We start from the raw sequence: 13,571 nt of genomic DNA on the forward strand, positions 1-13,571 counted from the left end.
TCAAAGAAGCGAAAAGCATTTGATAGGTGATTCTCCTAAAATATATCTAGAGAAAATACTTTCACAAAAAGCACTTTAAATAAAAACCATTATTAAACGCATTGTCACTTTCGCTATTCAATTGTGACTCGGTATATGTATGAATCTTGACTTTGATTTTGGATGCAGCTAGTTTTCAGTCTCATAATGCCATGTTAACTTAGCAACATGAACTGTAAATTAAATGTTTTGGTTGATTAATGATTTCAGTGTGGTTCAGGGTATAATGTGGTCTTGTGAGATTTGGATTCTTCTTCAGTATCAGTAGTCAAAGTTTATAGAAAGCAAAAAGTGAAATGGGTGAAGTGATATGATTTGAATTTTTATAATTAGGATAGAGTTCATTTTAGGTGGTGTTTGAGTTGCTTTTAGTTATGTTTGGTTGTTGGAGACTAGTAAGCAAAGCAAAAAAAATGTGAAAAAAAAAAAAAAATCAAAGAAAATTAAATATTATTAAAGTGAATTAGAAACTTCTTAATTTTAAAATTATTAGAAGTTAATATAAAAATGTGAAAATAAGTGAATTAATTTTTAAAGTAATATATAAATATTTTTTATTAATTTTAAATTCACTTTTTTATTAATTTTTCTTTTCTTTTACTGTTAAATTAATTTTAATGAATCTAATTTTAAACTAAATTATTTAAAAACTATTAGCTTAAAACATTTTTATTTGAACTTTAAGTATCAAAGTTATTAGTCAAATTAATTTAATTTTTTTAAATTATTAAATTGATATGTTTATCTTTATTAATTTTAATTAATATTTAGTTTTATTAATTTTATATAAGAAAATTATTTATAAAAAAATAACCTGGAATAAGATGAAATGAGAGAGAGAGAAATGGGTGAAATGAGATTGAATCCATTGAAAATTTTTGAAAGGAAAGAATTCGTTGGTTAGTTTGTGAAGGAAATTCGCGGCACATTCTTTCTCGTTGGCTGATATATGTCTTCTCTTCCGCGGCTGATTCCTTAACCGCCAACACCATGGCTGAGCCCACAAGGCCATCATCGTCTTCGTCGTCCTCCACCATCACCACAACCCTAACCCGACAAAACCCATCTCCATCGCAACTTCAACAACAGCAGCAGCAGCAAACCACGCTGGTGCTGCGACTGAATCGTAGGAAGAAAGTGGCATGGAAGGACGGCACTGTCGACAACGAGTTCCTTCAGAGGAAGAGCTCCAAGAAGTGCTGCATCTTCCACAAGCAGAAGCCCTTTGACGAGGACGACAGCGACGACGACGACCATCATCGTCATCATGATCATGGCTGTCGCAAAAGCGACGGCGGAGATCAATCCGGTGAGGCTGGCTCCAATGGGTGCGGTGATCTTTGATTGGTTGATTGATTTCGTTTCGGTTCTGTTGCAAGTGTAAAATTGAATCTTTTTACGTATATTCGTATACAGATTGTGTTTTGGATGTGAAGAGGTAAGCTTTTTAGGGTTCTCGGGAAAGGTAGGAAAATTGGGATTTGTTGATTCAAAATAAATTGGTTTTTTTTCGATTTTCGTAATTTTGGGTCCTTTATGAGATAAATGGAGCCTTCATATAGGATGGAGGGAAATTTGAAAATCTTCTCGTTCAATTTAGGGCTTCTCTTTCCAGTATTTTAAATTGGGTTTAATTTGTAATTGGGAGGAAATGGTGAAATTTTATTTGAAATGGATTGCTTTCATGACCTGTTTCTGGAATTTTGGGTTCATTTTGAATATCCAATGAGAGAGACGCAGGGTGTGTTATTGGAGTGTTATGTAGGGTTTGGCCGATTCTTTGAAATATTTTTTGAGGCTCTGTTTCAATAGTTGCTGAGATTTTAGGCCCTGTCTGGATCTTGGGAAAGAATGTGGGAAGGGGGAGGAAATTGGTGAAAATTGATATAAATGGCTTCCCTTGTCAAGCTACTTTCTGTGTTCTTTTTATTTCGATCAAGGTGAAAAAATTGAAAATTTCCTGTGGAAAATTTTATATATGTATATATATATTGGTATGAGGTGTTTCTATGTAGGATTGTATTGGAATTTTTTAATCTCTATTTGGATGTTGAAAAGATATTATTTTTGTGTACTTCTGATCATTTTCTCTTTTCTTCCCTGAGAACCAAGACAAAATTTGACTGATGCAATGAGTTTTCGAATTTAGAAGTTGATGCATGTTGGGTTTGTGTTTCACAACAGCCTATTATCTATTTGCTCTTTCAGTTCTTTATGTCAGAATGGTGTCAATCATTATATGATATCTATAGCCTACAAGGCTCCTCGATAGTATAGTTTCTGCTTACATCTCAAATTTTGGGGGAAAAACAGAATGAAAGGAAAGGAAATTTCCCAAGTATAGGAGGATTTAGATTATAAGTTCACTTTGAAGTGACTCATTTGGAAATTAAGATAAGGTTCTGTTATGAGCATCACATTCTTATTGTTAAAATAATGGAGATTGGGAGTTCCGTTCATGCCATTGCTATTAATGTATCTTCTGGTCTAGGTATAGAAAACGTCTTATTTAAGAAACTGGTCTGAGTTGTGGTTAGTATTGGTGTGATAGAGATGATTAACTGAGAGTGAGGGGAAAAACTTATGGTACAAAAGTGAGGATGATAGAAAATAGGGAACGTAGATAGATCCAGAAGTTTGCAAATTGGTTTTGGGTATATTTGTTGGTACATATTTGGCTCTAAAAGCTGGTCTCCAATGTATTGTTTCTACCATAGGTTTCTTTCCTTTGCATATCCATGATAACCATGATTTTATTTACATCATTGCATGTTTTCTCCTAGTAAAAGGAATTTAGAAGGTTCATGTGGGATTCAGATATGTACAAGGTGTAGACCTCATGAACATGTGGACCAAGAAAGCAAGAACTGTTTAATCAATTAGGTTCCATTTAGTTGGCTCATGAAAACTGCCTGAGGTTCCTCTTGTTTCCAATTTGAACAGAGGGGAAGGGGAATTTCACATGGCTGAGGTTCAAGCATATATCTAGGGAGGGAAGAGAGATGAAAGATTAAGCTGTGTGTTCAACTAAGATTCATGCAGAAATAGGGAGTTGGGGTAGGGTAAATGATGTTTATCAATAAAAATAATCGGTTGCAACATTGAGAGATTATGGTGAAATCAAAAAATAAAATGCAATTACAGCTTGTCTAGATAGTTTTGGTATGATGTATGAATCATTTGAAAGCTAAGATAATCTGAACTGATAGGTGCCTGGTCATAATAAGCTGGCTACTTGATCATTAGGGTTGCCTTGCCTTCTGTTTGTGGAGATTTTAGGAGCATTCTTATGATTTGGACACAATGGTGGTTGAGCATGTCAACTAATTAAGTTGTACCTTCTGCAACTAAATGATCTAGAATTCCATTTTTGTTAGGGGTGTCTTAGATTATATAATTCACAGCATCAAAAAGCCTAGCACTTGAGACTAGTATTTATGGGAGAGTCATTTTGGGGAAATCAACAGGCTGCTCATGCTGTATGGGTGATTTTATAGTTTTTTTAGATTTACCTGTTAAAAAAAGTTGGTAAGATTCGATAAAAATTTAAAAATTATGAGGGTTTATGATTCTCCACAATGTCTAGTAATGTCAAGTACATTCTCATAGGATAGCATTTGCTAGAACTGCAGGCTCCAGACTTTTCTTTGAATCAAAAACTAATGTGCATGCTTGGTGAATGGTTCAGGGCTGTTCTTCAACAACCTGATCTGTTGCCATGATCTCAGTGAGTTGTAGCTGCAAGGTTGTCATTCAACCCCTGATACTGAAGATCTGATCTGAAACTATAGACCAAGGGTGATGTTTTTTTGGCAGGAGTGGAATCATCAATCACCAAAGGAAAAAGTGAACTGAATAGTGAGAAGTTGGGACTCTGAGCAAAGATCTTTGTGGTAAATACCTTGTGCATTGAGTGGAAAAAAATGCAGTCTTTGGTAGAAATGAAAGGTTCCAGATGGCAATTTGTACAATGCTAAACACAGCTGGACCGTTTCTTCTGTTTTGCAGATTTTTGGATGAGGTAAGCTACTGGGTTTACATGGATCAAACAAGAGTGAGATTGATCTTTATAGGAAAGTGATAGTTGGTCTTATGAGGAGATGTATGAAGTTAATGATTTAGTTTGAAAACGAAGAGCCGTTTGGTGGTAATTTTAGGAAGTGTTTATAATATTTTGAATACTTAAAAATTTTTATTAATAAAAAGTGTTAGAAATAAAAAAACACTCTCAAACGCACTCTAAGACGGATGATTGGAAGTTGAAATAGTGGAGATATATATGAATTTCCAAATATCTTTTTTTATGGAAAATCATCCGGTAGGCTAACTTGAGAAAGCACTGGGATGTCTGATTTATATCTGATTTTCGAGGTTGTGCTATAGGCCTCTCATGGATTGGTATTATGACTTGTGGAACAAATGAGCGAAGAATGTGACGGGGTGAACTGGAAGAGATGAGAGGGACCAGCTTTAGACAATAAAGAAAGTTGAGTCGTTCACTCTGCTTCTTTGCTGTGGGTACGGAAGATCAGTGAAAGGAAGTATTACTCCGTTGTTTTTATCAAATGTGGACGCTTTCAAACTTGTGTTCGTTGTATTCTGCATATGTGCATAAGGATGACATGCTGCTTATTTATTTATTTTAATTGGAAGTAGTTTTATGCTTCGACTGAAGCCAAGACGGTTTCACAATGTAATCTGAAGCATCATTTTTCAGATGGTATTTTCAAAATGCAGCATCAGTGCAAATTATGAAACCATTTTTTCAAAACGAGTTTTCAAAGTAAATTATAAAACCATTTTTTCAAAACGAGTTTCGGCTTATTAAGAAAATGCAGGTTTAACTTGATTAATTTGAACAAGAGTCAATTTAAAGAAAATTTCAAATCAATTTCTTCTCACTCAATAAGAATATGGAGGTTCAATGATACTTTCTCCAAGTGTTTTTTTTTTATAAAAAAAAACACTTTTAATACAAGAAAACGATTTTGAGAAAAAAAAAAAGTTTGATGAAATTTAAAATATATTTTTAAAAAGTTAAAAAAATCATTTATATTGTTTTTTAAAAAGTACTAAAAGTTTATTTGATAATAATTTTAAAAATATTTTTAATATTAATTTTTTTTTTATTATTCAAATATTAAAATAATTAAAAACATTTTTTAGAATTACCATCAATTACATTCTAAATATATATTATTTCAAAAACACTTAAAAAAAAAAAAAAAAAAAAGAGAATCAACTCCCAATTGAAATTGATTTCTGACAACATAAAGGGATATGAACGGTTAATTCAGTGAATCTTTTTGGAAGATTTAATTCTTCAAGTTAACTTTTAAGGAAATGACGAGGGACGGGAATACTACATGGAAGTAGGAGAAATGTATTAGGATCCTAACAAAAGTAAAAATTTTAGTTTTCATAAATTTTTTGATCTTATTTCTAGGCAAATGTGATAATAATGACTCTTTATTTTCAGAAACACATTTTAGAGGAGCTTGTCAATGGCGTTTAAAAGTAGGAATGAAGTCAAAATCAAGGGTGGTTTGAGTTTTGACCCATCATACATTTTTTTTCAATTATCAATATAATTTTGAATAAAATTCTACAGTATAAAAGAATAGTGCATATTTGCCCCCACACGGCCACACCTGGTGAAAGAAGGCATATAAAGACCAAATGGTTAGTGCTGACATGGCACAAAACTTTGGTCCATGCTCCTCCTCCTATTCTTAACCTTAAACCCTAACGCCATAAACCCCGCATTCCCTGCCTCAAAACCATTTCTCCCTTCTCTCGTTACTCATTGGCCATTTCAACTACAGTCATGTACTCCTCTATCCTTCGACGACATTCCAGCTCCTCCTCGAAGCTTCTCTGCACCTTCTTCTTCGCCCGCCCAATGGGCGGCGGTCCAAGAACCTTTCCCGGCGGTATCAACAAATGGCAATGGAAACGTCTCCACGAGAAGAAAGCCAGGGAGAAGGAGAAGAGACTTCTCGACCACGAGAAACAGCTCTACGAAGCCCGAATCCGATCGCAAATCCGGGCCAAACTCGCTGGGAAACCCGTTTCCGATTTCTCTCCGGATTCGGATCATCCGAATCACAACCCCATGTCCCCCCAAGACCACATCAAAGCCCTCGCTGATCGGTTCATGAAGGAAGGCGCCGAAGACCTCTGGAACGACGACGACGGCCCAGTCAAATCTCCTCCACCACTGCCGCGGCGGCCATCCAATGGATTGAGTGGGCAGATTGAGCCTCCGGTTGATCTTCGGAAGTTGACATCCCATGGGCGGAGTTTGGGGCCCGGAAATGCGAGAATTGTGAGCAGGGCTTTGAAACCTAGGCATTATTCTGTGCAAGTGCGGAGGAGGTTTCGGAGAAACGAGAGTTCGTCGAGCGATGATGGTTCGGATGTGAGTTCTGGGGATGAATTTTCGGGGAGATTGGTGGATGATGATGTGGAATTGAGGGGAAGGAGAAATGTACAAAAGATGATGAGTAGTGCTGCTTTGGGGAAGTACGATGTCAAGATCAAGAGGCGGGTGATGCCGAAGTCTATTGATGAAGGGGATGATTTTTCGGAGCAAATTGAGTTGATTAGACATGAGTTGAGTAGGAAGAATTTGGCGGAGGAAGAGGAAAAAGAGGATGAAGAGTCCATTCTTAGTCAGAAAAGGTAGACAAATTGGCTTACTATTGATTTCATTTTATGTGAATTTGGTTCTGAATTTTCTTGAGAATGCAGTGGGGATTTGTGATATACACCTGTTGCCATGTTGAGACAATTTAAGAGAAATATTAGGGTTTTGAATTTTTTTATTTCTCTTCATTTCGGAGCAGAGGAAGTAAAATGGCCATCTTTTCTATGTGTGATATGGGTTCCATGCTTAGTTCATGCTAGCTTTTTATTTTTGGGAAGCCCAGATACAGATGTGCTCAGATTGTTGATCTTTCAGCCTATTTGAGCATTTTAATATTATTTATGACATTGTGAAATGAATCAAAGTGGGATTTGTGTTTTACTTGCTTCTGGATGTATGTGTAATTTGGTTCTAGTTTTTGAAGTTGGAATTTCTACTTGGCATTAATAACTTTGTGGTCTGTTTTTTCAGATTTGATGAATGTGGTGTATCTCCATTGACAGTCAAGGCACTTTCTTCAGCAGGCTATGTACAAATGACAAGGGTACAAGAGGCTACTCTTGATGTTTGCCTTGAAGGTAACTTTTGCAGATGGTCTGCTTCTTATGGCTTCAATCTGAGACATTTAGGCTATGTTTGGTTCCTAGAAAATTTGAAGGAAAATGCAAGGGAAAGAAAATACAAAGGAAAAGTAGAAGGAAAGAAAAAGTGAAGGAAAATAAAAAAAATAGATTAAAAGTTGATAAATTATTTTTTTTGTTACTTCAAACTCATTTTATTTATTTTAACTCATTAATATAAAGATTAAATAATTTAAACATATATAAGCTTTTAATTAATTTTAATTATATTGGATTTTCTTTGATATTTTTCATATGACAACCAAACATGAAAAATCATTTTCCTTGCATTTTTTTTCTTTTCTTAGTATTTTCCGGGAACCAAACATAACCTTAGTCTTTACTTGTAAAAGAAATGTTCCTTTTTTTACATTGTAAACTAAAAGATTGTTTTTATTTCACTTGTGACAGGAAAGGATGCTTTAGTCAAAGCTAAAACCGGCACTGGCAAAAGTGCTGCTTTCTTGGTATATATCAAGCCTCTTAATGTTTGTGTAAACTGATTTATAATATTTTCTGTTCTTTCTTCCAAATATGGGATTAAATACGAACAGCTTCCTGCAATTGAAGCAGTTTTGAAGGCTACAAGTAGCAACAGAATTCAACGGGTGCCACCAATACTTGTTCTTATTCTCTGCCCAACAAGAGAAATTGCAAGTCAGATCGCTGCAGAAGCAAATGTTATGCTAAAGTACCATGATGGCATAGGTGTTCAAACATTAATTGGGGGTACACGTTTCAAGTTTGATCAGAAACGCCTAGAGTCAGATCCATGCCAGGTTTGCCTACATGTCATGCCTGTTTATATTGTTTATTATGTGAAAGGCTTGTGTTTGTTGGGAGTGGTCAACTAAATCCAGAAATACTAAAAGCTTCTAAAATATTAATGAATGTAACATAACAATTTCATGTTACTTCTAATTTTAATTTTGCAGATTATAGTGGCTACCCCTGGTAGGTTGTTGGATCATATTGAGAATAAGGGTAGCTTCTCTGTTCGTCTGATGGGATTGAAAATGCTTGTTCTTGATGAAGCTGACCACTTACTGGACCTGGGATTCAGAAAAGACATGGAGAAAATTGTAGATTGTTTACCCCGCCAGAGGCAGTCGTTGCTGTTCTCTGCTACAGTCCCTAAAGAGGTTAAGTTGTCCTGTATTCTTCTATCTGAAGCTTTTTGCTGTATAAATCAACTTAAATTTGAGTTTGTGACCTGATTTGCAGGTTCGCCGAATATCTCAACTTGTTTTGAAAAAGGAACATGCTTTTGTTGATACAGTGGGTCTGGGTAATGCAGAAACTCATGCAAAAGTATGATTTAGTTACTGTTGTGATTAACCTTGTATTATGAAAAGATGGTTATTCTTTGCAAACTCAATTCTGAATAATATATATATATATATATGTTATCAAAGCTTAGGCTTTGTTTTAGATCTTGGAGAGTTTGAAGGGAAAAAAAATGATAGAGGAGAAATGTAGAAGAAAAAAAAAGGAAGGAAAATAAAAGATTGATACAAGTTCAATAATTTTTTCTCACACACTTCTCCAAGTTTAATGTTCTTCTCCTTTCTTCTAAATTTTTAAATAATTTTCATTATATTTATTTTAACTTGCATTCTCTTCCAAGTTTAATTTTCTTCTCCTCACTTCTCCAGGTTAGGCAGTCTTACCTTGTTGCACCACATAAACTGCATTTTCAAATTGTGTACCACCTTTTGAAGGATCATATATTGCAAGTGCCAGATTACAAGGTGCAATGTTGTAGCTTTGGGATTTCTTTTTCCTAGCTTCCTACATATATAGTTGAGGCATGATTGTTGTAGCTTTCATTCAGGTCATTGTTTTCTGTACAACTGCAATGGTAACATCACTCGTGTTTCTACTTCTTCAAGAGATGAAAGTGAATGTCAGGGAGATACATTCTAGAAAGCCTCAGATATATCGAACTCGCATCTCTGAGGAATTCAGGGAATCAAAACGTTTGGTTCTTATCACATCCGATGTTTCAGCTCGTGGTATTAATTATCCTGATGTTACTTTGGTCATTCAGGTAGGGTAATGCTTGAGATGATTGTCCATTTTTCTTCTGCATATAAATCTTGAACCTTTAAAATTCTTTAGATATGTATCAACATGTTGGCTCTTTACAAATTGTTTTCCTGTCTCCCTCTTTGCACAAAAGTGGTATTTGTGTACCAATGCTTGTGATGAATGGATTGTGCCATTGACCTTTTTTAGCATTTGAGGGCACAACTTGGAGCCATATATGGAGGTATCTCTATATATTTCTCTCCAAAGGTTATGGGGTGTAACTGTAATCACGAATGTAAAAAAAAGAAACAGGCATCTATCAAAACCCTTTTGTGAATTAGTGTTAAAAAAAATAGTTGCTCTTATTTAATTTTTTTTTTTTTCTGATACGCAACAGGCGCATTTTAAAGACCATGTAAAATACAATTGATCAATTCCATCTTGTGAGATGTTCAAATTCCCCTTTTTTTATTTCTTTCTTTTATGCAGTAAGGTTCAGGTGTTGCAGAATGAAACTCTGGACAATATCTGAATGTATATAACAAGCAATCTTACTTCCTTTCGCTGATGGATGTATCCATATGCATTTCTAGATGAACTAATTGGCTAAGTGGACCTTGGTCATCAAATTGTTCATAGTTTTTGTGCATGCTTGTGATTCCATTACTGTTAAATAATGTATAGAACCTTTTTTTTGACAGATGGGTATTCCTTCTGATCGAGAACAATATATACACCGTCTTGGAAGAACTGGACGAGAAGGCAAAGAAGGGGAAGGCATCTTGTTGGTTGCACCATGGGAAGAATATTTCCTGGATGAAATAAAAGACCTGCCCATTGAGAAATTTCCTTTACCATTATTGGATCCAGACTTAAAGCTCAAGGTTCATGTCTGACTCATTTTATGTTTTTGTTTCGCCTTTATAGTTTTTATTGAAATTCAACCAAATTATTTAGCTTAAAATCAAAATTGAATATGAGATAAGATTCTCAAATAAGATCTACTATGGCCTACAGACATGTTCTAAAAGGTTGTCCCAAATGTCATGGTCCAGTTTGTTGGTTAATCAGTTCATGGATTGATTTCATACTTCTGACTGTAGTTTAGGTTTCCAAAATGGATGATTGCTAGAGTGGCAGTGTCTTTAACTAAAAAATGTTGACAGATGCAAGAAGTACAGGATTCCCTTTGGAAACAAACCACTGTTTTTTGCAAATTTCAATTTTGATTGACTGCCTCTTTTCACACACACACACCAATTTGCTTTCTAACTATTTCTGACATCTGTGATTAATAATTCTGAAAGATTGCTAAGTGGATAGGTCACCTAGGTACCAGTGTTATTTATCTCCATTCTGTGAACTGAAATAGAAGTTAAATCAATTTTTTCCTGTGTGACACCTGGGAACTGTTTCTGGTTGCAGGTGGGTGCTTCGATGGACAAGATTGATACTAGTGTCAAAGAAGCAGCATATCATGCCTGGCTTGGCTATTATAACTCGATCAGAGAAACAGGCAGAGATAAAACTACACTTGTTGAGCTAGCCAACCAATTTTGTGAGTCTATTGGTTTACAAAAACCTCCTCTACTCTTCCGGAAGACAGCCCTGAAAATGGGTTTGAAAGGTATACCTGGCATCAGAATCCGAAGGTAGTGATAACTTGAAGCATGGAAAAACAAGGTGCCAAGTTTATGCCAAGTTTAGATGGGAATGGAAGGGACAGTTTCAGAGACATGTGAGGATCCCAGATGTCAATCGCAAACAGGTTCAGCTATTCTTCAATGGGAAGAGTAGCCTTTGAGTGTATTTCTGGATGAGGTACAGCATTCTTCTTGCTGCATGACCAGCGCCTTATATTGCTGCCTGAAAGTTCAACTCCCTTGGATTGCATCATGCCACTCTCTGTAATGTATTTGAGAGCCTCAGTCCTTTGTCAAGCCACTGCATTCGATGCAAACATTATTGTAACCTTCAACCATTAAAAGAACACAAGCACAAAGCAATCATGCAATCAATGTGCCAATCTCTCTCTTGATTTGAAGGTAGTTATGCACAAAGTGAAAGCAATTAAGTGCAAATTAATGAAGTCTAATTAATGTGCAAGTATTTCCCACACTGGACAATCATCTGGGATCCAATTAGTGGCCCTTCATTTTGAAGATTGGTCAAGAAGTAATATTAAGCAGTTCGTTGAATCCCAATTTTTTTAGGATTGGTGAAGTGAGTTCATAAAACATGTTTGGTTGCTCAGAAACATTAAAAGGAAAAAATTTAAGGGAAAAAAACAATAAAATTTGATATGTATGTGATTAACCTTTCAAAATTTAAACTTTAAAAAATATTTATAAACTTTGCAATAGAGAAAGATGTATTCATACGCCTAGAACTCAATCTCTACGAACTTTTCAACCCAAAGCATCAGTCATCCCAAAAGATCTTCCATTCCCGAGTTTTAACCCTCTCATGCCTCTTCATCCGAAGGAAATCTGTGTTTCACGATAAGCATCCACTCCAACAACAGCCCCCAATCACCATCATGACAAACCAGCCTTTGGTTTGATGATATCACAAACTTGGAATCCAAAACCCATGTCAGAAACCCATGTCAGAAGAACTGAGTTAATACTCTTTCTACGTTACATTCTTCCACATGAAGAGCCATCTTTGATATTTCCAAAGTGAGGTCTCTTTAAATCAGGACGCACACTTCTATCTGATGTTCAAGCGTTGTGAGGGAAGAAAAATGAGGATAGCAACAAAGGGCTGAAAAGGCAAAGGCAAAGGCAAAGGTGACTTCTTCTTCTTTGATAGTTGTATATCTTTGTTTTCCTTCATCTTCTCGCTTGTGTTAATCCGTCCTTTACCTTGAATTATTATTATTATTATTATTATTGCTGTTGTTGTTGTTGTGTACATAGGCTGATCATGTGAAACAAGTGTGGTTTGTCTGTTTTAACTAGTAAGATGGTTTGAGAAAGTAGATTTGTTCTTCTAAATATCCATGTTTGGTCAAGACCCACCATGAAAACTATCTGGTTATTGACTCGATTTAGGAAAATAGAAAAAATTGAGTTCAGTTGAAAGTAAATTTTAACCTTTTAGGAACCAAGAAAACAAAAAAAAAGAAGAACCAAAAGGGGAGGGAGGGGGTGGGGGAAAGAGAGGAAAGAACAAATCTCAAGTGAAGAACTATAGTAAATACTTTTTTAGCTTAGGGTTTCCTAGGAATTGAGGTTGGATGTTATATTTATGTTAATTTAATGTTTCTTTGTTCCTTTGTTCCTTATTTTTTTGTGTAAAATTTTCACTTTGTCTAGTTGCTAAGAAAATTGAGGAAAATAGAAACGTAAACTGTTGTGGATACTGTTATTGTGATAGTATAACTAGATTAAATTGACAATTTTGCTCCAAAAATGCTTTGATTTGAGACTACTTGCTTCCACTGGGCCTTATCGGCCACAGAGCAAGTGGAAAACATATGGAGAGAATGTTCTGTAAGGTAGGTGCCCAGGGCAATCGAATGCTTACGAGAGTGCTTGAGCATATGTTTGGCATGGAAAGGAAAAAAAAAGGAGAGCAGAAGGATACCTAAAACGTCCGTTCATCAATTTTCAAGAAAAAAAAGGTTAAATTATAAAAATTATATTTTAATTTGTTGATAATTTTTCTATCAATAACATAACTTGAAAACTTACTATATATTTGGTTTCAAAAAAGTGCTAAGGAAAGGAAAAAAATTATTAAGAAAATGATTTTTTTCATGTTTGGTTTACCATGAAAAATAAGAAAGAAAATGAAATATAATGAAAATTAATTAAAAACTTATGCCTTTTTCAAATTATTTAATCTTTAAATAAAAAAGGAAAAATTGGCTTAAATCCATTTTTTCTTTTTCTTCATTTTTTCTTTCCTTCTATTCTTTAATGTTATGTTTGGTTCCCACAAAATACGGGGAAAAAAAAATACAATGAAAAATGATTTTTTCATATTTGGTTGTCCTATGAAAAATATAAAAGAAAATAAAATATAATTAAAATTAATTAAAAACTTATGTATTTTAAAATTATTTAATATTTATATTGATGAGTTAAAATAAATAAAATGAGTTTGAAGTAACCAAAAAAAAAAATTATCGACTTTTAATTTATTTTTTATTTTCTTTGACTTTTTCTTTCTTTCTATTTTTCCTTTGTACTTTGTTTTCCTTACATTTTCCCTCAAATTTTCTA

At 34.6% G+C, this 13,571-nt stretch overlaps 2 protein-coding genes across 3 annotated transcripts; both read left to right on the forward strand.

Annotated features, from left to right (window-relative positions):
- Positions 1–888: 888 nt before the first annotated feature.
- On the forward strand, positions 889–4,600 carry LOC117928177 (protein phosphatase 1 regulatory subunit INH3-like). The gene is made up of 2 exons (XM_034848078.1): positions 889–1,348; positions 4,423–4,600. Exons 1-2 carry the CDS (start codon positions 1,030–1,032, stop codon positions 4,473–4,475), a joined length of 372 nt encoding a protein of 123 aa, XP_034703969.1. The 5' UTR covers positions 889–1,029; the 3' UTR covers positions 4,476–4,600.
- A 1,136-nt stretch (positions 4,601–5,736) lies between these two features.
- Positions 5,737–11,537, forward strand: LOC117907424 (probable DEAD-box ATP-dependent RNA helicase 48). Of its 2 annotated transcripts, XM_034820963.1 has the most exons (10): positions 5,738–6,723; positions 7,160–7,266; positions 7,720–7,775; positions 7,863–8,087; positions 8,244–8,450; positions 8,533–8,619; positions 8,964–9,059; positions 9,143–9,358; positions 10,041–10,223; positions 10,765–11,537. In XM_034820963.1, exons 1-10 carry the CDS (start codon positions 5,867–5,869, stop codon positions 10,993–10,995), a joined length of 2,265 nt encoding a protein of 754 aa, XP_034676854.1. In that variant the 5' UTR covers positions 5,738–5,866; the 3' UTR covers positions 10,996–11,537. The 2 variants fall into 2 exon arrangements, with proteins under 2 accessions (XP_034676861.1, XP_034676854.1); XM_034820970.1 differs by lacking the exon at positions 8,533–8,619 and having other exon boundaries at positions 5,737–6,723.
- The last annotated feature ends 2,034 nt before the right edge of the window (positions 11,538–13,571 follow it).

Source organism: Vitis riparia, chromosome 2, assembly GCF_004353265.1.
Source record: "Vitis riparia cultivar Riparia Gloire de Montpellier isolate 1030 chromosome 2, EGFV_Vit.rip_1.0, whole genome shotgun sequence".
Lineage (NCBI taxonomy): Eukaryota > Viridiplantae > Streptophyta > Magnoliopsida > Vitales > Vitaceae > Vitis > Vitis riparia.